Raw genomic sequence first — 27,895 nt, forward strand, 5'->3', positions numbered from 1 at the left:
AGCTTCCGGCAATTTTTGCAAAATCAGTCGCGGGGTCATCGAGAGCCGCCGCAACGAGACGTGGCTCGCGAAGGATGCTGAATTATGTAACGGAACTCGCGTGGCATTGTGTGCTTTATTGGTTGCAATTATCACATTACGTTGCTCAACCTTGTTGCGCCGTTTTATAGCAATTCTCCTGGCAGTCTCCGTGGGGGCGTTTCCGTCAAAAACGTCGAGCGATATTTGCGGTTGAATATATCGACGAATATATTTCGACCGATATGTAAGCCCGGTGCCGTATCGAAATTAAAATGTAAATAATGCATCGACGCGTACGGCGCGTCTATTATGCGTCCATGAATATTCCGCGTGTCATAATGGCAGAGTACATAATTTCTAATAATAAAGTATTAATGCGTTCTCACTGGGCGACATTGGCATACAGGAGCCGTAGTAATGTATGCTTACTAATAATGAATGTTTATGAGGCTGCGTAGCATGAATACTGATCGTTCTGCCAAATTAATACTTTGTAATTATGTCCCTTCAGCAAACGTCAGTCCGCGCGGTGGCTGGCACGATGATGGAAAATGAATGATTGGCCGCGATGTACCGCGGTTAAAATTAACATAATCACGGAGTAGTAAAGAGAAGAATCGCCGGTGATTGTGTTAAACTGTAATTCTTTTAATCGCTTGGGTCAAGTCCGTCTCGGGTAACTATGTTGCTGCTAACATATAACTGCGTGTGCCCACACCTTTCTCTAGTACAATGCTTTTGGGGGGTAGACTCGTTTTTCCAGGATTGAAAGGGTGCCAGATTCGCCTTCTCATTTCTTGATAATGCAACAGTGGCGTGTATAGGGCCCCGAATTTCGTAGCATTCATTTTTTTTACAAGTTTATTAAAGTTTTCTTGCAACTTTTATTTCTAACTTGAGTTTGAGGGCCCCAAAATTTTTACCGCTAGGGGCCTCCACTTGACTTGAACCGCCACTGTAACACAAACACGGCGTTTTTCAGTAGTCAAAACGCTAGATAAAAGATCGATCTAGGGCGCTATCTCCCTAAAAACTCTTATTTTTTCGTTTGCGAGGCGTAATCTGCATTATTCGGAAGCATACAACTGCGCACGTAGTTATTTTCATAGCTAATGCGAATTACGCCTCGTAAACGAAAAAATAGGACTTTTGAGGAAGATAGCGCCCTAGATCGATCTTTTATCTAGCGTTTTGGACTACTGAAACACCCCGTGTTTGTATTAAGGTTAAGTTAAGGGGTAAGCGCAGACTAGTTTTTGTAAAGTTGGATTTTAAACTTATGTATATGCATTTTCAGTCTGGTATGTAAATACTTAACGCTGTCGGTATCAAACGCTTTGCACAGTTATTACTGGTGAATTAATATTATGTAGGATTACACTAATTTTTCTTGAAAATTTTCATTTCATAGGATATTGTACAAAATGTCAACTACTCTGCACTTTCCCACGAAAATGGGGCAGGAGCGTAACTTACTTGTTAGAGTTAAAAATGCTTTCACACCTTGTTTCATGTGCAACGGGACAAGAGCAGAATTATAAACAAGCTATAAAATGCTTTTTATTGCATTAAATTTATTGTTTAGTCTTACAGTTATCCATTTTTAAACAAACAAGTACTTTTTGCTGAAATATATAGTTCAAATTAACTTATAATACATTAATAAATACAAGCTAGAGAAACTAACCCGACCTTACCTTATTGATTATACCTAATCTACCACCTTAAGGGACTAGAAAATTTTTCTTTGTTAGGAATTATGTCTCATGCTCCGTAACAGAATGGAGAGTGGGAGAAAAAGATGGGGAGAAAAAGCGAATTTTTCGAATCCGAAGGAATTTCGTGGCACTTCCGGCTGGACTCGAGTATTCCAGAGGGCCGGTAGCATAATCGGGAGGTCGATCAGCGAGCACTATACTTCAGGAGCGCAATTCCGAGCCGTGCGCGCGGTACCGATAATATAACAGAGATAATCCCGCGGCACGAAACAGCGTGCGCAAACGGAACGCGAGATAAATACAGGATGATTAATGGCGGCCGTGTATACACACAACGTGTGTGCACTTCTGACATTAGACCGGTGTCGTTTGGTAGCTGGTAGCTCATGCTAGCGCATGAGGGGCCATGTTTTCGTCGGGTCGTCCGCACTGTATTTCCCTGTTTCTTATTTATCACTTCCACGCTCCTGTTCGCCGTTGTAAACCCCAGCCACGGGGAGAAAGTGGCGTCGTATGTAGATGCTGTCACCACCAGACCACCTCTCCACTTCGTAAATTTTCCTACAGGATGCCCTCCGGGGATGAATTTTAAGTCCTCGGGTTCGCGTTTATTATGCATGCTGCAGCCGGAACTGCCGGCCAGGGTCACCGAGCCTGTCGAGTGTCCCGCTATGATATAAAATTGGGAATTTCAGGGAAAGATTCGCTCGAACGGTGCTGATTCTCTGAAGAAAGTGCTCTTGGTACTTTAAAACAAGCCTCGGCCATGAAGGGTTAATTTTACACAAAGTAAAAATAGTCTGATACCGACTAGAAGGAACGGGAGTTGCATAAAAATTGATTTCTTCTCTTAATACTAAACCTGCCAAGCAATGAAAATGGCTACTATGCGTTGCAAATAATATAAATTCAATAGTCGATATAATTGTAAAATATAAAATCTGGAAACGGTCACTTAACACTAAACTGTTTTAGTTTACAAGAAAGACAAAATTCTATTTAGTTAGATTTTGTGCAATTTTTATTGTCTTGGATAAAAAGATATAGGGAATCAATCTCCAGATAAGCAACTTCTTCATTTTAATCATTGTAAAATGAGAAATATAAGACCGGTCATTTGACCGGCAGTGGTAGGTTTGGTGTTAATAAGTTTAATGGGTTGCAAATAATGTTCCAGTGATTTAATAGAATTAGAATTTTTGCCTACTCGTTTTTCCCATAAATGCATAAAACCTGCAATTCAATGATCGCAGTAAGGTCCGCAGTGAGTACGACCTACAGCCAGTTGAATAATTCTCCTACGAACGAATTCATAAGATGGCGAGATTCGCGGGGAAGGGTTTCGTGTCGATTGATGATACAGACGATGATCCGAAATGAAACGATTAGGGTTCGCGTCGCGTGCTGATGGCTGAAGGCGAGCGGATCGTCTCGCAACCGCGCGGCCACCGGAAACGGTGTACGAACGATGTCTAGGACGCGATGCAGTCTTTGACAGGCACATCACGCGCGAACACACGTCTACGCAGCCTAGACACGCAGATTTCTCGTGACATTGCTAGAAAATCTCCGGTGAATCTCGATTTTACTTAACCCGATTCTCCATACCTCTCGGAAAGGTCCGAGAACGCAGTAGATCGCGTATTCCTCCATTATCTCGCGACGAATCGCGTAATCGGTAGACTTCTAAGGAGTTTAAAGGTGTTCGTGGCGACGAGATGCACACCTGGTCGATTAGCTCGGAGAGAATTTTTTTTCATGATTCGTTCGAAATAATTGGATTTCTTAAATTGGAGAGACGATGAGGAATGTGTGTCGGGACTTTGAACGTATTGATGGTCGTGAAACATGTTTCCTAGAAATCCCCGCGGGATCATTATGCTGGCGATGAGTCGTTAATTAGCCACCTAAATTCCCATAGTGCGCGATACCAGCGAATGTTTGCGCAAGCGTTGATTGTCGGGCCTCATTCTGGCTGCGCGGTGTGTACTGACTCGATTAGGTGCATGGAACTTTAGATGCTCCTTCGGAACATCTGTATACGTATTTTATTCATAATTTATTGATTAATGAGTGTAGATATTTTGATAAATACATATACAGTGTCACACACATTTGACGTGACGTTACTTTAATAAAGTATTTATCAAAATGCCACTATGACTCAAGTTTGAAAGTTCATTTCCAATGATTGAGGGTACACACGATTCTAACAATTACAGAAAATATTCTTGAAGCATCCATTAGATATCCATTAAGACATTCATCGAGGCATTAATATCTTCCATTTCTGGGGACAAATTGTGATGATGCATTTGTTACGAAAATAAAACACAATTATTGGAAATCGCATCCATCATATTAAAACGAGCATACACAGTTCTTGTGTACTTATAACGGATCCCAGTGGATTGAGAATGCATAAAAGAAATAAAATTATTGAAAATAAAAATAAAATACCGGCTTCCGGTGTTAAGATGATTCGCGGAACGAAACCGAGAGTGCAAAAGAGGAGTTCTAAGGGCAGTGCTCGCTTTCGCGCGTAGAGAAAAGGTCTCTCGGAGAAAGCAAATGCACGAGAAGCCGGCGCGTCGGCAGACAGCTTCCTGACTGTCCATCTCCAACGGCGGCCATCGCCGTTACAATATTTTTAGACTTTCTTCTTGCTCCTTCGACTTTTGCTCGTGAGGTATTTATACCGTACGCTGCTGGCCTGTCTACCGAGATAGCAGAACGGTCGGATAAGAGCCGATTTACAACCGGAGCAACGAGCCATTTTATTTTCCGTCTTTCTACCCGATAACTCCGGTTGGAAGATGAGACGCACCGACGTCCTCAAACACAGCGACTGAAAACGTGTTCCGGCAGCTAAGATGCATTTTTCTGGAATCACCGTGAATAAACATTTCACAATTCGAATAGACTGCGGATCTTTATGCAAAATAAAAAATGTTCTCATTGATAGCAGGACACAGGAGCAGAATAAAAATTGTATTCTCCTTTTAATTATCCTATTAAGTTGAAAGTAATAAATTGGTGTCCTTAAATATTTTTGACACGTTCACTGCTATAAATTGTACATACCCTTTTTTGTCATAAATGCATAAAATCCGCAGTCTAATCATAACAGTTCGGAGCAAATGAAGTAGAAGACCGGTAGCAATGTCGTTAAACGTGTAATTTGCCTTGAAGTTGATCTTCGCCTTATCGAACGCTTCATCTGAAGCTGTTTTCGATTTTTTTTCTAATAAGCTTTAATAGATTTGGTTCATTTTGATAGTCGCTTCGAGGAAAGTTAACAGGCATAATCTGACATGCATTAGGGATCATTAATTACGCTTACCGGTATAAACTTGTCAACCTAATTAGCTTCTTATCGGAGAAGTGAACGAAAGCCTCTTCCTTGGTACAAAGTTCGGCCAATTAAACAGTAAAATGTAAGTACTGTATGGTGTGTAATGTATTCCGAGTAATATATCGTTACACAGAAAACTGATAATTCATTTGAAAATTGATCGTGGACTAGATTATTCGATACGTCGAGGTTAATCAGGCTTCCCGGCGTTGACCCATCTCCTTTCCATCCGTCGATCATGTAATATCGAATCCAGGAAGTCCCAGAAGCCAACGTACATCCGGTACACGCGATGAAAGTACGGAAGCCGGTTAACAACGATTATTTCGGTGGAGGGAAGGATCGAGGGATCGATCGAAGATATTTTGCATCTCGCGAAAGCCGGGAACCGGCGAGTTCGAGCGGGCAAATGTCATTAGGCTGCGATTCCCGTCACGATTTGTCCTCGATCGGTATGCGAACGCCAAAGATCTGATGCCCTGAGTCGACATTGAAACGAGTCGCATGTCGAAAACGAATCCGTGCGATCTTTTCCATCGAATGGATCATTCCAGGCTTGAAAAACGTTTCTACAGGCATTCAATTCTTTCGGGTGATTACTAGACTGTGGATTTTATGCATTTCTTGCCGAGTTTCTGCATGTAACACAAAACTGTGAACATATGTTACAGGAATTCAGGAATGCCGTTATTCTCGACTTGTTAAATGTTTGAAAATGTAATGCTTGAACTGCAAATTTTCCACATTTGAATTGGGCGATGTAAAACACAACCATTTAATTTTAAAGCGTTTTTTTTCCAAGTAATCGCAAGAATCCGTGACCGTTCGCATAACCGCAGGTGCGTGCACGGGCAGATTAACCGAGGAACGCGCAAAAAAATAAGAATAATCACCGCTTTAAGGAAGTTCTTCGATACAGGCGGACAACAACGTCGAGACACTGACAACCTTGATAGGGCATTGCCCCAGCATCTATACGTGGAGACAGGGCGGAATGCTAGTGTGCTTCGTGTGTATCGCGAGAAGTCACGAGAAGTCTCGGTTACATGAGCTAGAAAGTAGAAAAAGTATCGTTTACAATGCGGTTGCACGCGTTACGATAACCTTCTGTCGTGGCGATTTTTTCGGGGACATTTTCAAATTCTGCGGACCGTGTAGCGTGACACCGTCTCGATGTGGCAGCGCTCCGATCGCGTGAGAAAAACAACGAGATCGAGAAAAAGTCAAGATAAGCAGGAGATAGCGTGGTTAGATGGCTCTATCGATCATTGCGACGCTCGATCTGTCAGAATAACGCAGAGATAATTAACGAGCCAGCTTACAAAATGTCTTTCATAAATCGTTTGAAAAATCGGAATTCTCATCTGACAGATTCCATATTAACTTTCAAAAGAAATTAATTTATTCCTGCTAATTAATTCTGTTTGTCGCGGCGGTGGGAATCTTTCCATCCAATTTTTATGGTTGTAGTCATACATTTGTGAAAATTCATACAGCAATAAAACTAATTGGATGCTATTCTAAAAACGTGGAGGAGGGTCCAAGAATTTTGTGGAATATTTTTGAATGTCCAATAGGTGCTTAAAAAATAATTAATTGCGCGGTGTTGGTTTACGGGTGTGCTAGATCATTTTTACCACGCTTATATTTTCGTACTACGGTCGTCACGATATTTAAGAGGCTGGATCTTTCGATCGCAGCCGTCCGAACGATTTCGCAACTTGCTATATATAGTACCGTTTAATCTCATAGGCAGCGGTTCAATGCTTCCGTTTCGAACGCGATATTTCATGGGTGTTACCCGCGTATCAGCGATAGAGCATGAGAATTCATCTCCGTTGATCTGAGCACTGGAATCATGCGACTATACAATCCAGAAGTGCGCGGCTGGTATCACGGCGGAGCTAATCCAGATCATTGTTTAACAATACATATGTCAGCGACGTATCCTACGCAAATCCAGTTTGAATTTTTCAAATTACTTTCAATCTGGTTGCACCTATGAGCACACTTATGAACATTTAATTACTTCATAAAAATAATTGATCCAGGGTATGTCCAAATTCAATTTTCCAGGTTGCATTGCATGTGGAAATCATAGACACACACGAACATTTATTCTTGTTGTTCATACTTACGTTAGGGACTCATTTATGAACATTAAATTACAATATAAAAATAATTTATCCAGGGTATGTCCCAATTCAAATTTCCAGGTTGCATTGAATGTGGAAATCATAGACACACACGAACATTTATTCTTGTTGTTCATACTTACGTTAGGGACTCATTTATGAACATTAAATTACAATAAAAAAATAATTGATTTGATAACAGATTGCATTGACTGTGGAAATCCTAGACACACGGGAACATTTAATCTGGTTGTAGTTACGTTATGGACGCATTTAAAACGTTTAACTGCCTCATAAAAATAATTTATCATTTAATGCGACAATCCTAGACACATACGTCCAAAATCGTGTAAATTAAATGATTACTTAAAATAAAGCAGTCGAAATCCAGCTTAGATTTTCCAAACTATATTGAGCCTAGCAACACTTACGGTTTAGTTGCAAGCGCATTAAGTCGTAAGAGAGAATTAATTGGTCCCCGACAGTACTGAACGATCACGTACCTTGTCTAACGCCGGCATCGGTTATCGATCGGCGTTAGTCAGACTATTGCGAAGGCGCGAGGCAAATAACCCGGCCATTATGAAAGACAGAGGGTACTTAAGGCGAGACCAGACAGGAAAACGTGTTCCGAACCGAAGGTAACGCGGGCACGAATCGAGCCAAGGTCGTTCTACGTCCGAGAACCGCGATTCGGGCTAGCCTCGGTAGCATGATCTCGTGGAAAGTGGACTGGTATCGCGTGATCGTTCGAGAATTGCTCTTGGGCGAGCAGTTTACAGTTTGATGACGCCATTCGCCGTTGATTTCGTTCAAACCGCGGAACGTTCGCGTATTTCCTGTGGAATAACGACACTCCTCGAGTCCCTGCAAATCGATAGTTTAGGAAAAAGAAGCGAGCTTATGATCAACCGGCAGTCGTTGAAAAGTACATTAGAGGAAGCGCGTTGTAATGACCTTCGCGGAAAATTGCTTGCCGGTCAAAGACTTCCATGACTGAAGGTGCTGCGGGCCTAATGGCATCTAAATGATCCGATAATAACGGTGCGTATACGCCGCGCCGATTGAGAATCCGCGACGCGACGGCTTATACAGAAGACTGATTGGCGAAAGCCGCCTGGAAATTGAAATTCTAGAACACGCTCGGCCTGCGCGAGCAATTTAGAACCTGAGGTTTGCGGCCTCGCTACCTTCGAGGGCAGAAAATTGTTGCTTGAACTTGGCAGCGACGAGAACTCGCTCTCGGAGCTTCGCGTTCGCGATGATTGCCAGCGATCGAACGCGTGTTCCTCGCCTGTGTTTTCGCGCGGGATCCATTACCGAGGAAGAACCCTTCGATGCACATTTTTGGAGACGGTTCTGACTTTCAATGGTACTTGCCATTTTCATTCCGCATGAAAATCCGCGGTTTAATTATAAATTATGCTTTCAGTTTCGTTTACCCAGAGTGTCGAGCTCGTCATTTAATTCCTCGGGTTCCGACGATCGAATTAAATGCACGCCTGTTTCATTGCGAACATGTTTAAAAAAAAATTGATAAAGAAGGCGCACAGTCCTGTCCATCATTAATGACAGAGGGGAAAAAATTGATGAATAAAGCACGGCGTTGTAATACATCATCAATGACGCAGGAAGATGGGTCCGCCGCGTCGCGGAGGGATTAAAATGGGGTTCTTCAGTCGCGGCCTCGAGCGATTAGAATTGCCATTCCCCGAGCGCTGTCAAATTGCGCATGATTCATAGCCGGTATCTAAAGGCCGTGATAAAGTGCGAGGTTCATTGTGCCGGATCCGCTAACAACGCCGGACATATAAGGAGGGCATAGCCACGTGCGGGATAAGTAATATCGCAGATATATCGAGCGTAAAGTTACCGGGGCGAGGCATAGTGACCGTGTGCGTGGACGCGGTACGAAACGGCGCAGTAGTGAACCGCGACCAAATGTTAATGGAAAACAATCAGCGCACGTGCAGACACTGCAGACAACTGCGAGCGTTTGCAGACATTGCAGACAATTGCAGACGACGCGGTGCAATTTTCTGCGCGAGCTGATACACAAAACGGCCGCGGCGCACGAACCCAACCGGGATCGAACCTATTTTCTGCGCGGACGCAGGAATGTGGGCTAGGTTCAGCGGAGATCTACCATTCCGTGACCGTGTGTGCTACCTCGATGCACCTGTGAACACGCTGAACACCGATTACACTCTATTTCTTAAACAGTTTTTCCTTCACACTCGCTGAATACGCGGCATCGCGTCGGACAGGTTCAATTACACGGATTAGTCGGAATACCGAAACGCCGTGCTCGTTCCAGAAAAAGAATCGGGGGAACGATCGACGCGGATGAAGGAGCCGATCGAGGAAATTGGAATCCTGCATCTCGTCGTATATCTCAACTTCTTAGCTGTTATCAATTTGATCAAACGAACGGTTTTCCCGAAGTAACGAGCTGATGTAGCAAATTTTTTGCCACTTCTGATGCCCAGCATTACTACAAAAAATAGAAATTTATTACATATGTATATTTCTTTCCTCGATAGTTTCGACGAATTGGAAATAAGACGACGGTATTATTAAGTTCTTCCAATGTTTTTACTACTTTTCCGAAGCGAATGAGAAAAATGAGATTGTAAAAGTTGAGAGGGACGTATAACAGATTGCCAGAGAGTTGGAAATTGCGTCCTCAGCTTTAACATCCGGGGCGGTCGGCTCGTTTATGGGTCAACCGAAGAATATGGTGCAAGAGTACCACGAAACTGTCATCGATTTCCCTAACGTTCGTTCCGCTGCGATCCGCGGGATCATCAATGCCTAACAGAGGCACATTGTCCGCTGTGTCAATCGCGGACGACGATAATTCTATAGAATTAATCGACTACGTTCATTCCGGGGAACACGCTTAATGCGTCCTCCCTCTCCGTCGTTTTAATTCGACCCGCTGCTGCTAGTATAATGCCTGAAATCGAGAAAGACACGACGTTCTGGCTAACGATGTCGAAATCTGTAATGACACCGAGGATCTCTCTCGCTTTTCACCGCGTCGGCGGCGAGATCGAGATACCTATTTCGAATGAAAACGACAGACATGTTTGAAATCTTTCGGCGAGAAAGCGGCCGGGCTCCGTCACCTGGCGGGACGTTCGTTTTACCCGAGATTCTTCGAAGAAAGAAAAGTTGCCGTTTGTCACGCACATACACCGTGTGTTTGCTGACTCGCTCGTGCTCGTGTCTAATTACCGGTATTGCTGTTAGAGACACTAACGGGCAGATTAAGCGCTTAGAGCGCACCGGAAGGCGTGACGGAACCTCGAAGAAACGCGGATGAGACTTTCGCGCGGATCGCTCACGAAATCAGAAGGGAATACTGAGAATCAACCTGCAAATCTCTGAGCAATTATTTTCAAATTGGTTGCCAATCACATTGGGCGGTCTGATTTTTAATATTAACACTAAACATCACCGGTCGAAATGACTGGTTCCAGATTTTTTACTTTACGATTATTGATATAATACATCATAATTTATAGGAGAAAGGCACAAATTTTGAGTCCGGTAGAGTAAAGAGCAGCCAAAATAATTTCATAAGAAATAATTGTATAGATATCTTTAGTGGAGCACATATTATGTACAATAGTAGCCGCACGAAATCCAAATAAAATCAATCTTGTCATTTTTATAAGGGAACACGTACCAGCTACTTGTAAGGCTCGGTAGGTTTAGTGTTAATGGTGGGGCGCGTTTGATCCTTCCATTCGAAAGCTAACTGGAATCTATTTTTCATTCTGTAAGGTTATTCTATATTGTTTTATAATGACTTTGTAATGTATCTGTAATGTTTCAAGAGTTTATTGGCATTCTGCTATTTACTTTCTACTCTTAAGCTTGATCGTAAATCTCGGTATCTTTAATAGTAAGGCCTTATCCAATATGGCCGCTGCAACCAGGTTCCAATATGGAGGACCCCGAAGCACATTGTAAACGCATTATCACCAGAACTATCGGATCTGGTCGGAACGACCCACTCTAGAATTTTTATTCTACTATGACTCAGGTCGTAAATAAATTCAATTATCGCTGTCCCCTGTAGCAATAAAAAACACATTATCAACAAATGTACGGTGTCGTAACGCGATTTTCCTTCTATGTGTTCGGAAGACGAAGTACAAAATTATGAACGCAACCATTAATCTTCTACGTATCATTCTACATACTTAGATGGAGGATCGTATAAACTTTTAAGTACATGCCTAAGTGACACACGACTAACTTGACATTCAATCAAGCAAGTATTCGAACGATCAACCTGCAGATGATTTGAAATACGATATTTCATATAATCTTCATATATTCCCCACGACTAACGGTACTTGCAAAGAGAGAGGGGACCTTTTTCCTTCGTCTGGCGACTCTGATTCAAACTAAAGTTACTGTTAGTCTGTTTTACTGTTCTACATATATTGTACTACTATATTAAATTATTAATCCTCCTTCTGTCCCATAATAATAGTAGCAAAAGAATATAAATATAGAACGCAACATTTATTATGAAAAAAACTAGATTACATTAAACAATAAATTAAAAATATTACTGGATTTCTCAATAATTTGAGAAGAGCTTTGCTTCCCTATATGTATGTATGCGTGAACTTAAAATTATTGGAACCATCGTTCTTCATTGCTTCTAGCGTAACTTGTGTTTTCTTATCTTACTTTTACAATCGGTTGATATTCAACTGAAATAAAACAATTGATTTCGATCAGCGGATGAAATTAGGAAAATAGTTATAATTCGTAATAACTAGGTTAACCTAAAAATTGCAAGCTGCGTCGAGAGAAATGACAGATGTCGTGAAATATTGATTTTGATTGAAGCCAATAATAGAAAAAAATTCATTCGCCAATAATTCCCGTTTAAATATTCACTGGCTGCTATTATATTATGGGACAGAGGGAGTACTAAATTACTATATTAAAATAACCATTACTATATCGAAATTACGATTCAAACCGATTCAAACTAAAGTTACCGAATTTCCCGAGAGATCTCGGAGTTTGAGCAGCAGTTCTTCCGGTTCCCATGGCTCGCGTAAATCGTGGATCCACACGGGATCTGCCGTAGATCTCGGGCGGCTAAAGAGGCGTAACCCGCCCGGTTACAGCAGACACAGACGTCATCGCAGCATTTGCATATTATCTCGGGCAGGCCGTCCGTATAAATAATAAGTAAGTCACGATCGAGTCACGAGGTTGGATACGGAATTACGAAGTTGCTCTCTCCGGGAGCCGTGATTCACGGTGTTCGGTAGCGAACCGGCCGCGGCCCCTAGCCAGAGTTATTGCTATGGCGAATTGATAGCGTACAGAGACCGTTTAAGACCAGCGATTAGGTGAGCCTAGTGCCCGGCAGGGTCTCCAGATGGACGAGAGAAGCGAACGGGAAACCGTATCTCCCGCTAACGGCCGACAAAACTTTCGTGTTCGATCGGGAATTACGAGGCGCTGCTAGATAGATACAAGGTGAGACTGCTCGCTTCGTTAACAATGTTCGAAATTTATGGAGTCCGACGGTGTCTGGTTCGGAAGTTCACCTGACCGCGATCCTGTGCCCGAATGATTCATTGTTATGTTTATGATCATTAATTGCTGTTTAGTCGGGACGATTAAGCGGTATTGACGATCGAATTAATGCGCCGGATAATCAGAGACCTGTTTCAATTATGACGGCGAAAAACCGGCTGCCCGTTAGCCGTTTAATGAAAATAGCTTTTGCAATTAGGTCTGCACAATAAAATCATAGTGGGGAGTAAATTCGTCTTCCTCTTCTTCTTTTTCTGTGGTTAACGTCGAGGTCATTAGCAGGACCTTAATGAAGAATAAAAACTTTCCATGTCATACAGTCAATATTTATCTCGCATTAAAACAGTTTTTTACTGAACAAACAGTGAACCGGCTTTGTTTCAGAAAAATATCTGATGACCTTTCGCACCAGAGATTTATTTTATTGGTTACGTCATTGTTGTATCTCGTTTCTACATTTTCTGCTTTCTACTCCGTTCATTTCGTCCACGTTTATTTTTGCCGTGCAACTTTTATGTTCCTCCGGAGGCGTCGTCGATTTTTCAAGATAAGATCGCGATGCATCGCAATGCACCAGGAGGCTTGTTAGGTTAAAAAATGATTCGGGCATATTTTTCGGGAGATAAGTTCAATTTGATTTATCGTTAGCGGCCCGACTAGCCGTTTTCAGCGCGCACGGGGCGCGAAACATTTCAAGGATCTCCTCTCTCGGATCACCGACGTGTTTACTCGCTTAACGATGTTAAACGGCTTGGTACCGGCTTTTATATAGGATGGTGCAATTATCTTGTTAGGGCCGCTCTGTTGTCTCGAGAGACGCAAAGGTGTCGGAACATCTAAATACACTCGAGAGATCGGGAATCAACAATCGAGCGTTGCTTAGTTGATCGAGTGCGTGCTATGTGCTCCATTTTAGAGGGGATGCTAACAGAATTTTAATTATGGCTCTGCCAATAACACTGATGAGTGAAGTCATTACTGATTAAACATCCAACTGGAATTTTCTTCTTCAATCTACAAGTTCCGATTTTATTAAATATCCAACAATTAAGGATTTTCTTCTTCAATCTACAAGTTGACACTTTACTAAAAATCCAACAATTTAGGATTTTCTTCTTTAATCTACGAATTAACACTTTATTAAAAATCAATCTTCAATCTAAAGTTCAGATGCGATTAAAAACCTGAAAACTTACATACAACTGAAACATTAAAAATTACCAGGCTTCCGGTATAGGTGAAGTGTTTAAAAGGGGACGTATGATCACCGTAGAGATCCTGCACGATCGAGATCCGCGCTGAAAAACGGAACCGCGCGGTCTATTCTTGACGTTCCGATAATCTGGCAGTCTGGTAGCCTGTTAAGGTTTCCTCGACGTCGAAAAAAGTCGAAAAGCGAGTATCGCCGGCGTGCCAGCGATCATGGCCATCCCCAAAGAGACGCGCCTCGATAACGACGCAGAACGCGTTTGTCCAGCCCTGGATCCTGGTGTTCATGCTTTGAAGTGGCCGGCAAAAACTGGATCACTTCTTTCGACGGTCGATCCGGCATCGATAAAACGCGGCTCGTTCGCGCAAGAAGCAAGAATAGCAAGAGTCTCCCCTCTTCTCATCGGATCGATAGAACAACGAGCTCCCCGGTTTACCGAAAACGGCGATCCCGTCGTCGCCGTGGCCGGGAAAGTCTCGTCTCGAGAACGTTGCACGCTCTGAATCGGATCGCATCGGACAACAGACGAGCCATGCCGGCTACAGGCTCGGCTCGGAAACGAAAGTGAACCAATTTCTAATCGACTAGCGCGATCCGGCGCACACGTGCATACTACGGACGCTACCAGCTGAATCGAAACCAGGACTTGCAAACTGTTCCAACGTCGATTTCGGTCCCCGAAGAATGTTATTCCAAGCAACTGTTGTAATAGAGTTACTTACTTCACAAATGAGTCACAAATTCCAGCAACGAATGCGAATATCGTCGGTTCGGATAGCAGAGGCTCCATTCTATCGTGGATAAAACAGGCACGCGTGCCTCGAATGGTATCGTGTTTGGTGTCAATTCGAGCGGTAAAGTGTCACGGATGTTTCAGTGAAAGTTTTATGAAGAAATAATTATAAACAAGAAAGTTATATGTTGTTTTATCTGATCCCATGTCGCGTCACACTTCTTGGCGAGCCATCTCTTGCCGAGATCGCAAGTTGCCTAACAGCGGATGATGATAGAAACTGTACTTTTATTAGACTGCGGATCTTCGTGCAAAGTAAAAATCGTCTAAGGCAAGAATCTCGAACCTTCTCGCAGCTCTCGATGAGTACAGGCTTGAAGTCTTACACGTATCTTTTTCGCAATATGTGGAACAGTTTCAGCAGTTCTTTAGGTTTGAAGTCCTGATCGAAACGCATCACGGTTCACGGATCCTGGATCGCGGTCGGAGGGAGAAAGACGAATGTGGAGGAAGCGAGCGATGGGACGAGAGACCAGCTGAACCGCGGCAGGAGAGAAGGCTTGTGCAACGACCCCGAAGAATATATATGAGGCAACAGAGAAGCTGTTCGAGATCGTTAAGCGACCATACGTCTTCGCAGACCGGTGTCTACGCGAAACGTTCACGCTTCTGCGAAAGGCGCTGGCGAAATTAGCCCCCCGAGGACCGACACCGTCCGGACAGCTCTGCCTGAGGGGACGTCCCACTGTGATATGTTTCCTTTTTCGACTTCGGGACACGGAAAACCACCCCTCTGCTTCTTTGCGAAATATTAGATCGCGCCATGCGAAATCCCAAATCGTTCTGATCATTACTTATCGAATTTCTACACTGGTCCCTTACTCCCACGGCTTGATCTGTTCCTCGACATCAAATTGATATGATACTGAAAAAATAATGGACATACACCTCTGGATCGGTGGACATTTGCAAAACCTAGGACATTTGTACAACTGTTTCACCCCTAAGACGGATGACCACTACTTTTTGTACACCCTGTACAATTAATTCGTTTTTCTCGCGGGATCTCGCGAAGAAGTTGAAACCTCAGGTTAACACATTGCCGACCGGTGATTATTGCATAATTTTGAAGAATCTATGGTACATGGCTAAACACTTTTTAATGGAACCTTCAATAGCCTTCATTAACCTTTCATTTAAGATTGTAATATAAAAGAAAATTTCTATGCTTTCTGTTGGTACAGCACAATTATATTATTGAAAATCCTATTAACAGGACCTAGGGCCTCCGATCACACGATGCGCTACTGATACAAGACGTTCCTCTTACTTTCGTTTTCCAAGCGACTTATACATAACTAAGCGATCCCGCCATTCGCGGAATGCAACAGCAGCAGGCCAGCGCGGACAAAAATTCTGCTTAAAGAAATATAAGAATTTTTACATCTCATTGTTGTATAGATTCCAATGTCCCTTGACTGTACGAATGTCTCTAGTTACGAAGAAGATAGCACCTACGTGAGATGTAACTCCGATAAGCCGTGGCGTTCGGTTTAAGAACCCCAATCGCCGAGGCAGATGATTACGAAACTATTTTTTCCGCGATGAATGAGCCTCGTTTACCCGTCGACTTTGACTGATACATAAATTGTTTCGAGCACAGAATTAATTGTATAGTTATGGTCGAGTGGGATCGGACGCCTAGTTTTTCCGCCGATTTAAAATGGTAACTAGTTTGAAATGTAGGCCTCGCGCGGCGCGGCCGATTTTAATTACAAATCGGTATGAAACCCGGAGGTCAGGTCAATTACATAAAACGAATAAATCCAAGATACATAGTCAATTAAGATGATATCGAGTGTGGTTGATGGCCTACAGGATAACAGTTTCTATTTGCCGCGATAATGAATTCGCGAGTGTGCACGGACGCCATATGCTGCGTCGCCGAGGCCTGAACGTCTTCGAACATCTGCAATGATGCATCACCCGCGGAGTCATCTGGTTAGCAGACTCTGCGGACGTTCTTAGGACTGTATTTTTTTACGTTGCTAATACAATCGAGCATTCAAATTAATAGACAGCGAATTTTTATGTCGGCTACGAGTCGTTAACCCACTTATTCACGTGCGGACTAAACGGTTTCTTGTATTTTGCATAGTAAGACAGTTAGACAATTATTTCAACTGAATTGGGTATGGGAATAAGTTTCCGTCCTCTTGACGTCACGTATTTGTTGGAACGTAGTACATGTTTTTGAAAGGTGTGTGCCTAAGCTTCGAAACGCAGTTAGCGGCAATTGTTTGGAGCGTGAACAGCAATCGGGTAAACTTTACTTTAACGGACTCGAAATTTGTGCCTTTCTGCTATAAATTATTATGTATTTGGTATGTAATCCAGTAGATTTGTACCCGGGGCGGCTGCAGATCGAAGTTTCCATCCTGTAGGATCAATGGTTCAGGAGCTATGCTTGTTTAAAGTTGAGCAATCTGCAGTGTTTTTGACAGGTGAGGGCGCAGCCATATTGGTTTGTAATGACGGTCGCGCGCCGCTTACCGAGCAGAATAATTAATTAGTTGGTTAATTAGTTGGTAAGCAGCTCTCGCGACCGTCATTACAAACCAATATGGCTGCGCCCTTACCTGTCAAAAACACTGCAGGTTGCTCAATTTTAAGCAAGCATAACTCCTAAACCATTGATCCTACAGGATCGAAACTTCGATCTGCCGTCGCCCCAGGTACAAATCTACGGGATCGCATACCAAATACATCATAATATATAGGAGAAAGGCACAATTCTGAGTCCGGTTAAGTAAAGAACAGCCCAGCAGTCAATTTTTCGTGTCAAAAACGTCGACATTTGTTCCACGTAAGCAGCATTTGCGGGAAGTTATGTTGCATTATTTTATTTTAAAGAAAGGTGCCGCGGAATCGCATCGTTTGCTCGTGGATATATACGGGGACGATGCTCCATCAGATACAAGTTATAAACAATGTTTTCGGCGGTTTAAAAACGATGATTTCGACGTAAGGGACAAAGATCGCGATGGTGCGCCAAAAAATTCGAGGATACAGATTTGGCAGCATTACTTGATGAAAATCCACGTTAAACACTTGAAGAACTGTCACATGAATTCAATAAATGTTTACACGCTACGGGTATGATTTATAGTTTATACGCTTTTGTTCAACAAAAAGGGCGGAAATTTATTCCCATACCTAATGGAAATACTTGAACAAGACCAGTAAAATATTCATAAAACTTAAACGTCTGTTTCTTCAAGTTACCAAAATGGCCGCCGGCAAGTGCAGGCTTTCAAAATGGCGGACAAGTCTCCGAAGTTACTTACAAAGGTCCTACAGTGTTTTAAATAGTGTCCCATGTTTCGTGAAAATTCCTAATTAATTATTTTTGCATGAATCGTCCGGGAACGCCCAAAGAAAGTCTGCTATCGATGGAAAGTTTGCAAAAATTTACGGTTCAGGAAGCAAACTGTGCGGACGGTTTTCATTAACCTACTTGATTCCGGCAGACCTCAATTGAGATCCGAGTGCACCGATCCGGCAGACCTCGATCGGTTTTACCTTGCCATTGCGCGGGTTCGTTAACTAACATGTGACATCGCCATTGTTCCATTTGTCAAGCCGTTTCCCCGCGGAATCGAATAAAAATAATAAAGAAACTAGCACGGGCAGTAGTGGAGAATTGTTGAAAAATGATTGTGTCAAGAAAATGCTCGGAGGACGTTCTATCGCGAGGCAAAAATCTTGTTTTCACATTTGGCTCTCGATCACAGCAGAGGATAACAATTACCGTGCTGTTTTCGCAACGTGCGTTTCCAAATCGTTTCGAACTGCAAAAAGATTCGAGATAGCAGTGGCTCGCACTGCTCCTCGAAATTAAAAATGAAAGCCTTGGAGTTTGAACGCAGCTTCCATATGACAAAAACGATTCAGACAATATTTGTTCTGAGAGGATCACGGGATATATTAATCGTTTTGTGATGTCGTTTCGTAAAAAAGTCGGTCGCTAAAAGTATTGTTTGTTCATGCATTAAGTGCGGAAGGTGGACGTCTTCGATTGCGTTGGATTTTAGTGATGCAATTTATGCGTGACTATCGGAATCCGAGTTTGAATTTCAAGTTGAATGTGACTGTCGAAATTTGTATTTCAATTTGAATCTGAATGTGACTGCTACAATTTGCATTCGAACGTGAATTGGACAGTTTAAACTTGAATTTGACTATTGCACATCTCGTTTCACATTCGCGCCAACAAGTTCGTGTTACAGAGAATGAAAATTTGTGTTCGAGTGCGAACTACAAGATCATTAGAACCGCAAGAAACTAGAACGCAAACACGGCACGGAAACATTTACCTTGCACTGTCCGAGGCTTTTTATCCTCCGATCAAATACATGTACAAAGAAGCCGAGCTAGATTTTCACGGGTGCGAAACCACGAAATTCCACATTTAAAGTTCTCGATCGCGATTTTCACCTACAGTCGGAACTTTCGCTTATTACGTTGTCCGCTCTCATTTTTCTGTCGCATTATCTAGGATTTCAGAATCGCGTGATCTAAAGCAATTGAACTTCCGCTGTTATTTGGCGCGGTGTACGTAATTGCGTCTGAATTGAGATCCATCTCGAGATGCAGAAGATACCGAGTCTAATCCACGTCCCATTTTCAATCATATAAAACCGACCAATAGGAAACAACCAACTCGTAGGGAATCGTTCAGTAGATTTATTCTGGGGACGTAGAATAAAAATCTGAAAAAAGTTAATTCAGCACATTCTCGTAGTTTTTATAATATACACATAAACTAAAGGATTAAATTGTACAGATTACCCCAAAGTTTTTTTTAATATTATTAGGTTGGCAACTAAATTCGTGACCTTTTGTTTCGTAATTCTTTGATTGTATCATTATTAAACTGCGGATTTTACGCATTTATGACAAAAATGAGTAGGTGTAATTTAAAATAGCAAAAATATTTGAAAAATTTAAACATACTATATATATAATACTAAATATAATAGGGAAGAAAATACATTTCTATTTCACTCCAGTTTGTTGCAATTCAACTGAGAAATTTTTATTTTGCATAAAGATCCGCAGTCTAATCATTATAACCTCATTCAGTGACCATTCCTTTCGAACTGTATATCATTGGAAAGCTCTGAATCTTGCGATTAATTTGATATAAAAAATACTCATGCTTAAAAAATATATATAAGTTACTTTGTTTGACAAAATATGGAGGTCGCGAACTTAGTTGCCAACCTAATATTACAAAATCAATTCAACTAAATTAAATTACAAGGACTAAAGATTACCCTATTTTTCGTAACGTTATTGCAAATCAATTTGCAAGGTCCTCGTGATCCTCTGTGTGGGAATCAGGCCGGATCAGATCTTCCAGGATACAAGGATCTCCATTGTAAGGATCTCCGAATGATACCTTGGGATTGACCATAATCGCATCAAGTCCGCAGTAAACGTTTAATCGTCCTGTTAGAAGGGGCAGGTCGGAACGTGATGAGATATGATACTCCGCCATGTTGGATGGCGATGTTCGTGACAAAACGGTCCTTGCGGATTCCTCCGCAACCGATCTAATGATTCCGACATGGGGGTCGAGCGTGAAAAGATGACTGGTTAGCTCGATTGGCAGAACGAAGCTTCGCGGCGGCGTTAGATAACAGCACTTGAGAATGATCGGAGCATCGTCGTCCCCTTTTCGAGTCATTATTTATAGAGGGGCCTACAACAGAGGAATCCTTGATGGCCTATTTGCTGGACTTCAATGTATTTTGTTCAAAACGCGGTAATAATATGTTGCACAATGGAAATCAAATGGCCTTAAATATCCTGTTCGAAAGAAAACTTTTCAAGCTGGCGTCGAGAGAGAGCTTAGAATTTCTACCAAAACGACGGGCGTCTGTTTGTTACGGTTGTTTCCGTTTTATGGAAGCGTTAACTTGCTCCCCCGGGATACGTCTCATTAATTAAACGCGCGCATGCTTTCTGGCCTAGCAATAGCAGTGTTTCACTTTTTCTGATTGCCGCGAGGAGAGTCGGGAGAGTTTCGTAATTAACGCAGTACGCTCGGTAATTAAATTACCTTGAGTATATGTGTAACACATCGTCGATGATGCCCTCTGTGTTTAGAACGAGGGAGAAGCATATCATGAATGCATTAAATCCTTATTACAGAGGAGTCTGTTTCTAGAACCGACAATTGAAACGATTCGGTCGAATAAAATTCCCCGGGGGCAGGATGCAACGTCGGATAAATAAATTTCCCGAACCAAGTCAGATGGGGAGAAGCATAAAGATTTATGAAGAATAGCGAAGAGGCTGAGGACGATACGGAGGCGAAAAGACTTTATTTCTTCTAGGCGGATTCGCCGTTACGCGGATCATCCAGGAAGTACCATTTATCAGTCCAGCCGCGGCAAGAGAAATCGTTGCGAAAATAATATATTCGTCGGGGTATGCATTATCATCTTCCCCGTGGCTCGTGTATGGCGGAAGGTGGGCCTCGATGGCGGGCAATTCATCGTCGCAGATAGCATACGAGGATCGCGATTCCTCGGGCATCCCCATCGGTGACATAACCCTCGAAACGAAAGTTACCCGGCCGGCTCCAACGACTCCATGAAATGCTTGGTAATTTCCGGTGCTGACGGTTCCGTGCAACCACGGGTTATCGCAATTTTCCTATCCCCCGGCAGTTTTGCAACAACGACACGGAAAACTGCGTGCGCACGCCTTATCCGGATAATTGCCCGAGGAATTTTTCGTTCGAACTTACCTTGTGGCGACGTCAATTTCTTTAGACGAGTTAATCCTCTCGCTTAAAACTAATTTACAATTCCTTAATCCCTTATTAACCTTCACTCTGCGTATAAGGGTGTGTAACCACACCCCAGACTAATAAAAACGTACACTACTCCGCGAAGGAAAGAAGCACCCGGCCGTATTTAATAGAAAAGCGTAAAAGATCCGCTGTTAAAATAGTTCTGAGAATATCTCAATAAATCAATCATTGTACAATACAATTTCCACATGAAGATATTGTTTGTCATTATATCTTATAATTGGACTGCGGATTTTATGCATTTATGACGGAAGTGGGTGGATGTAATTTAAAACAGTAAACACATCAGAACAATTTAAGAACCAGTATGTTATTACCAGTGATGGGCAAATTTTATTTTAAATAATAAATAAACGTGTGATTTTAATTGCAAATAATAACTAAACTTTTTATTTCAATAAATTATTATTTCTTATTTGCAAATAAAAGATTATTATTTGGATTGAGGTGGAAATCAAATAAATAGTTTTTGGTTTTCTCTTAATTTCTTGTATTTTGTATATACATACAATGAACACGTGCGCGTTTTTTGTCTGCTATAGCATCCTTTTCAGGTATACCGCCAGTGGCCGGGCCCGTCCGAAGGGCCCAGCTGCCTATAAAAAAAATACAATTTAATTTATTATTTGTCAACTAAAATAATAATTGAAATTGTATTTGTAAATGAGAATTAACTTTATTATTTTAAATAATTCATTTAGACTTGCTCAAATAATAAATAACTTGTTATTTAAATAATTATTTATTTAAATACATATATTTATTGTCCAACACTGTTTATTACCAAATTATTAACGATGTTAAAGATAGAAAAAAATTTTTATATGGTTTCTGCGTTTTGTAATTGACGAAGAAAATTTTTATTTCGCATAAAGATCCGCAGTCTGCTTATAATTATACTGGGTGTTTCTTTCTTTTGCGCAGTAGTGTACATGGAAAATATTTTACAAAAAATCGTCGGAACTGTACAGTATAGGATTACCATCAGAATACATATGTGCGCAGAGTGAAGGTTAAAACGTATCAATGAAATCCCCTTCGAAGCAATGACAGATCGCGGCAGCATCGTCCCGATTTCGTCAGCCTGCCTTTCATCGTAGTCGTTTCGCTTTCGTTCGATCCTCGCCATTGCGAAAACCGGAGCACAACCGAAAGATTCGCGCTGGCGATTACACGTCAGACGTCAAACGCGCGCTGATAAAAAGATGCAGACGGAACCTCGCAGTCCCGGCACTAAAGTGAGCCTAATTGAGAATTCATTGTGGTCACTCGGCCTGAGCGAATCTAGAACCGTGCATTGCGATTTAGACAAGGCTGCCGGGCAGTCATTTGGTCGGATTATACATATATGCGCTCGACAGACTTAACTCACGCTTAACTGATCTGACTTAGACTTAATTGACGCAGCTCCGGCGGAGAGGTAAGCGTCCTATGCAGGCGAATTAAATCTAATCGGTCTAAGGTGGCTACAATGGTAATTTCGTTTTATTCAGTTCAAGATCTCCGTGACACATCTCCGCAGCGTCGCAGCTAAGTGTAGTTTTGCTGGATGGCCTCGTTAGTCCTGAATTCGATGTATGTACGTGTTCATTATTTCTATCTCGGAGATGGATCAATTTTACCACTGCGAGGCCTAACACAGACTTAAATTAATCCCTTCCAGTCGGAGCTATTTCAACAAGAAACCTACCATTGCCGGTCAAATGACCGGTTTTATATTTTTCATTTTACAGTTGTTGAAATGACGAAGTTGCTCACGTGGAAATTGATTCGGTAAATTTCTTTATCCAAACACTATTGACTATTGTCAGAGTGTTGCTCAATTTTTGTTCAGCTGAATTCTGCTGGAGTCAGTTTGATTTGAGGACTTAATTACCCGCTTAATAACTATAGCAGTTCAAGAAGCGATGCAAAACAATCAAACAAAAGACTCCGCTTAATCAGGAGCCCGGCCAGATGTTAAGTCAGATGTTGGCCAGTACCGTTTGCTAACATGCCTCTCTCCGGGACCGCAATATTAAGTAGAAAAGTATTACTCACGTTTCATCCGATTCGGTGTTAACCGACAGCTGTTGACCGGCGCCGTTGGCCTTAATTTTCTTTGCTCTCGCGATCGACATCGACCCAAATTTTGCTGAAGCACCTTTGCCAAGCGGCCAGACGGTATCTCGACAATGCCGTAATACTCTTCGTGGTCACGAGAATGAATTATTCGGTTGTTGCGGTGTTCCATCACTGGTTTCTTCGAAACAAACATTCCATTGCCACATAAATACATTCAATTGCCTTCGGCGCATCCTTTTTTTTCCATTCACTAACGAAGTACAGGGTTACAACAAATCAGTTGCGAAGTTGTTGTTCCTGTCAGTTAGTTTACCAATACTCATTAGTAGACTTCGGATCTTTATGCAAACTGAAAATGTTTGCATTGATTGCAAGACAAGGAGCCAAATAAAATTTTTTATACTCTTAACTATCTTATCGAACTGGAACTAATGCACTGATGTCCTGATGATCTTTTTAATACGACGACTGCTTTGAATTGTGCGCATCCATTTTTATTATAAATGCATAAAATCCGCAGTCTACTCATTAGTATAACTAAAACAGCAGAAACATTAGACGAATTTAATGCTACTGTTATGTATTATTTTCAATCTATTAACCCTTTGCACTTGGAGCCATTTTAACTGGAAAATTAAACATTTATTCCGACCTACAATATCTTCATTCTGAATGCTTTTTTTGAATTTGGTGGATTCGAAATTGATATAATACCTCATACAATAGTTAAATGTTTAATAATTGATTAGATACCAACATATCTAATAATGTAAACAATATAAGGGTTAAACATTTTTGGAAAATTCGTACATAATTGATTGATTTGATTAGCAAATTCGTTACTAATTTTTATTGGCATAGTTTTTCTGCCACATTGAAATGATTGAAAAATTCGTATAAAATTTTGTCAGGGTATTCAAGGGCCGAAAAGATTGCCTCCATAGGCCATCGGGTTATTTAGTGGTGTTTTTCCTGTGAATAGACCATTCCTGGAACGCTTTTGCACCATGCGCTCGTCCACCAGTCTCGCCATATCACGGATCGCACTATAAAACTCACCTATCTCCGTTTTTATGATACTTTCGAAGCAGGAAACAGCACCTCGGCCTGCAAATATTAAAAATTTATACTCGGTCGTCGAGCCGCGTTACACCGCTACGATCGCTTACGAAACGACCACTAACTAAATAATTGTAAATTCGCGTGCACCGCTCGCGTTTCTTGTTTGAAGAAAGTTTCGTGGATCGGAGAAATAGTTTCCCATTTTTTCGATTATTAAGATCGAAATCTGTTTACCTCTTTCTTAGCGAGCTATTTGTTTCACCATCTTCCGAGGCATTTTCCTTATTTTTAACAGATCAAATATATTGAAGATTTAGGAACAGTAACTGCTATTATTTCTGCGGCAACGTATAATAGTTTCGTCTGGCTTGTCGATCGACAGTTGTCGTGTCCCGACCTCGATGCTGGCAATCTCGATAACCGAAGCTAGACATCAGAACTCGCGTTTTCGTGGTTCGTGCAGGCGAGCGTGATATATTTCGGAACGAGCTCCGAGAACGTTACATTTTACATAAGCGCGCGCTCGCTATCAAGAATAGGCATTATTCCGTCGGATTATAAGTCGCACACCGCCCGCAATCTGCCGATCTGCTTTGAAACAGGATGTTCAATTAAATTTCGCTACGCGAACGCGAAACATCTGGCTGAGACCTCGCTTCGACGACGATTCATCGTCATTTTGTACAGGACGTTTCAACACGACCCCCCTGACGATTTCCTCTCGCAAATTCATCGTCAGTTCTCCCAAAACATTAATCAAATCACTAAATCCACTAAAAATATTCCAGGATTTATCTCCCTTTATATAAAATGACTTATATAATTAATCGCGAAAGTATTGACTGGAGAATAGAGCTTACGTCACAATCGCCGATAAAACTATGAGAAGCATTCACTCTGCAATTTACTCTTGATAAAAAATAGGCGACAACAAAGCAGGATGTCATTCCAGCAACAATGATTTCACATTCGTTATTCTACACTCCGTTTTAAATGCCCGGGGAAAAAGCAAATTGCTTTTAGATTGCGCCCGAAAACAAAAAATCCTCGGAGAAAGGCGCGTGTGTGGATGGTTAATTGCAAGTTTTTGCGGCCGCCATTAGCAACAATTTATTAGGATGCTGTTGCGCCATTATACGTTGGTTTACTTAATCGACAATACCCGGAACGCGATAAATAATGCATCACGGTGAACGATAGATAAAAGTCATTTTGCAGATTCCTCTTAGCCGAATACCCGTTACTATTTCCTTCTAACTGTGCTCGCGTGGTCTTCATTTTGCAACTGGCGCAATTTCAACCGGTGGCCGCGCGAAGTGAATCCCATCGGCCCGTGCGATCCGCGCGGATTATTAATTATTCGCATTTAATTATCACATCCACGAACGGTATCGTGTTATCGGGAATAATTAATCAGAAGTCAACGGCGTACATCCAATCGGCCGCGTCTTATATTTTCCCCCTGTCGTTCAGGCTTTATTAACGCCCGGTCGTTCACTCGCCGCCATTGAGCAGCTGCGTAATAGAAATTTCAAAAACAAAACCAACCTGATCGAAGACAACGGTCCTGAAATCGTTTTCTGCAATTGGAATGTCGCAGTTCAGCGTCGCGAGCTCGTTACTGCGTGCGAAAGTGGTGAAAACTATTTTCCCGGCTTGTGAATGCTTGATTTTCATTAAATAATATAATTTTATACTAGGTTGTATACAAAAGGCACGACATTTTTTAATGAGGTATTAGAAGCATCAATTGTCCCATTGATTTTCATTAAATAATATAATTTTATACTGGGTTGTATACAACAGGTACGACATTTTTTAATGAGGTATTAGAAGCATCAATTTTCTCATTGATTTTCATTAAATAATATAATTTTATACTGGGTTGTATACAACAGGTACGACATTTTTTAATGAGGTATTAGAAGCATCAATTGTCCCACATTGATTTTCATTAAATAATATAATTTTATACTGGGTTGTATACAACAGGTACGACATTTTTTAATAAGGTATTAGAAGCATCAATTTTCCCATTGATTTTCATTTTTTAATAAGGTATTAGAAGCATCAATTTTCCCATTGAATTTCATTAAATAATACAATTTTCAGACTGCGGATTATTATACAAAATAAAAATTCCCTGCAGCGATTGCAATAAATAGAGACTAAATTGAACGTTATTTCTTCCCTTAACGATTTTAATAGAGGAGAGATCATATATTGACGTCTTCAATTTTTTAAATTTCAACACACAAATTTGAATTTCATCCACTCAATTTTTCTATAAATGCATAAAGATCCGCAGTCTAATAATTTTATACTGTGTTGTATACAACAGAAGTGGCATTTTTTAATGAGGTATCAGAAGCACCAATTCACCATAAAATGTATCGACAAGTTTTTAAACAATTGTGAAGAAAAAAGTGAAGGTCACGATTTTTAATCAGTTAAGCAAGTTAAGAGGTGCATTTTGAGCTTCAATAGCTTAAAATTACACTCTACTAAGGTTTATATGATCTTTGCATATTTTTATATACATTCAATTTACTTTTCTCCACACAAAAAATCACAGCTGCCACACACGTGCTACGTAGGTGCCGACCGAAGCAACCTCGCATAACCATAACACGTCCGAGACTCGAGAGACGAATATCCCTCCACCATAAACCTCCACTTGTCTGCTACACTTTTGCACCGGACTGTATCCGCGGCAAGTGTAGGGAAACCCGATTCGCAGCTGCCGGGTCTGAACGACCCACCCTGTATATTCCCCGATGTTTTCCCATCTGTTCCCAATGTCCATGGGGTCCCGTGGGTATCTCCCTCTCCGAGTTAGGGCCACGTAAGTCGACCAATCGTTCCCTCCCTCGCCATCGCCCCACCGTTCTCTTTCTTTCTCCTCTCTCTCTTTCTCTCTCTCGGAGCTCTCGACCCTCGAGTGGCCCGTATTCAAAGACTTCGTCCGGCGTCTGTCGGCAGTTAGTCGCGGGACGTTCGTCGCGAAACGCGTGTTCCCGGTCTATCGTGGTATACAGAGTGCGATTAGGGTACCCGTGAACAGAGACTACCCTTATCACGGCCGCACGATAACATCCGAAGTGAACTTGACCCGGTCCGGGCTCCTATTT

At 41.7% G+C, this 27,895-nt stretch overlaps 1 protein-coding gene across 5 annotated transcripts; it reads right to left on the reverse strand.

The window, feature by feature from the left end:
• Positions 1-1,495: 1,495 nt before the first annotated feature.
• LOC143215977 (uncharacterized) lies at positions 1,496-27,830 on the reverse strand. Of its 5 annotated transcripts, XR_013010492.1 has the most exons (3): positions 23,679-27,830; positions 22,621-23,202; positions 20,547-22,234 (listed from the first exon to the last, which is right to left on the reverse strand). XR_013010492.1 is itself a non-coding variant. In XM_076438638.1 (2 exons), exon 2 carries the CDS (start codon positions 20,502-20,504, stop codon positions 20,118-20,120), a length of 387 nt encoding a protein of 128 aa, XP_076294753.1. In that variant the 5' UTR covers positions 20,505-20,519; positions 23,679-27,830; the 3' UTR covers positions 17,393-20,117. The 5 variants fall into 5 exon arrangements, 2 of the variants coding, with proteins under 2 accessions (XP_076294753.1, XP_076294754.1); XR_013010494.1 differs by lacking the exons at positions 20,547-22,234; positions 22,621-23,202 and adding an exon at positions 1,496-2,408; XM_076438638.1 differs by lacking the exons at positions 20,547-22,234; positions 22,621-23,202 and adding an exon at positions 17,393-20,519.
• Positions 27,831-27,895: the final 65 nt, after the last annotated feature.

Source organism: Lasioglossum baleicum, chromosome 14 (genome assembly GCF_051020765.1).
Source record: "Lasioglossum baleicum chromosome 14, iyLasBale1, whole genome shotgun sequence".
Classification (NCBI taxonomy): Eukaryota; Metazoa; Arthropoda; class Insecta; order Hymenoptera; family Halictidae; genus Lasioglossum; species Lasioglossum baleicum.

Coding starts and splice junctions, on each gene's coding strand:
- LOC143215977 (XM_076438638.1), bottom strand. CDS start 20,504: ATGACTCGAAAAGGGGACGACGATGCTCCGATCATTCTCAAGTGCTGT.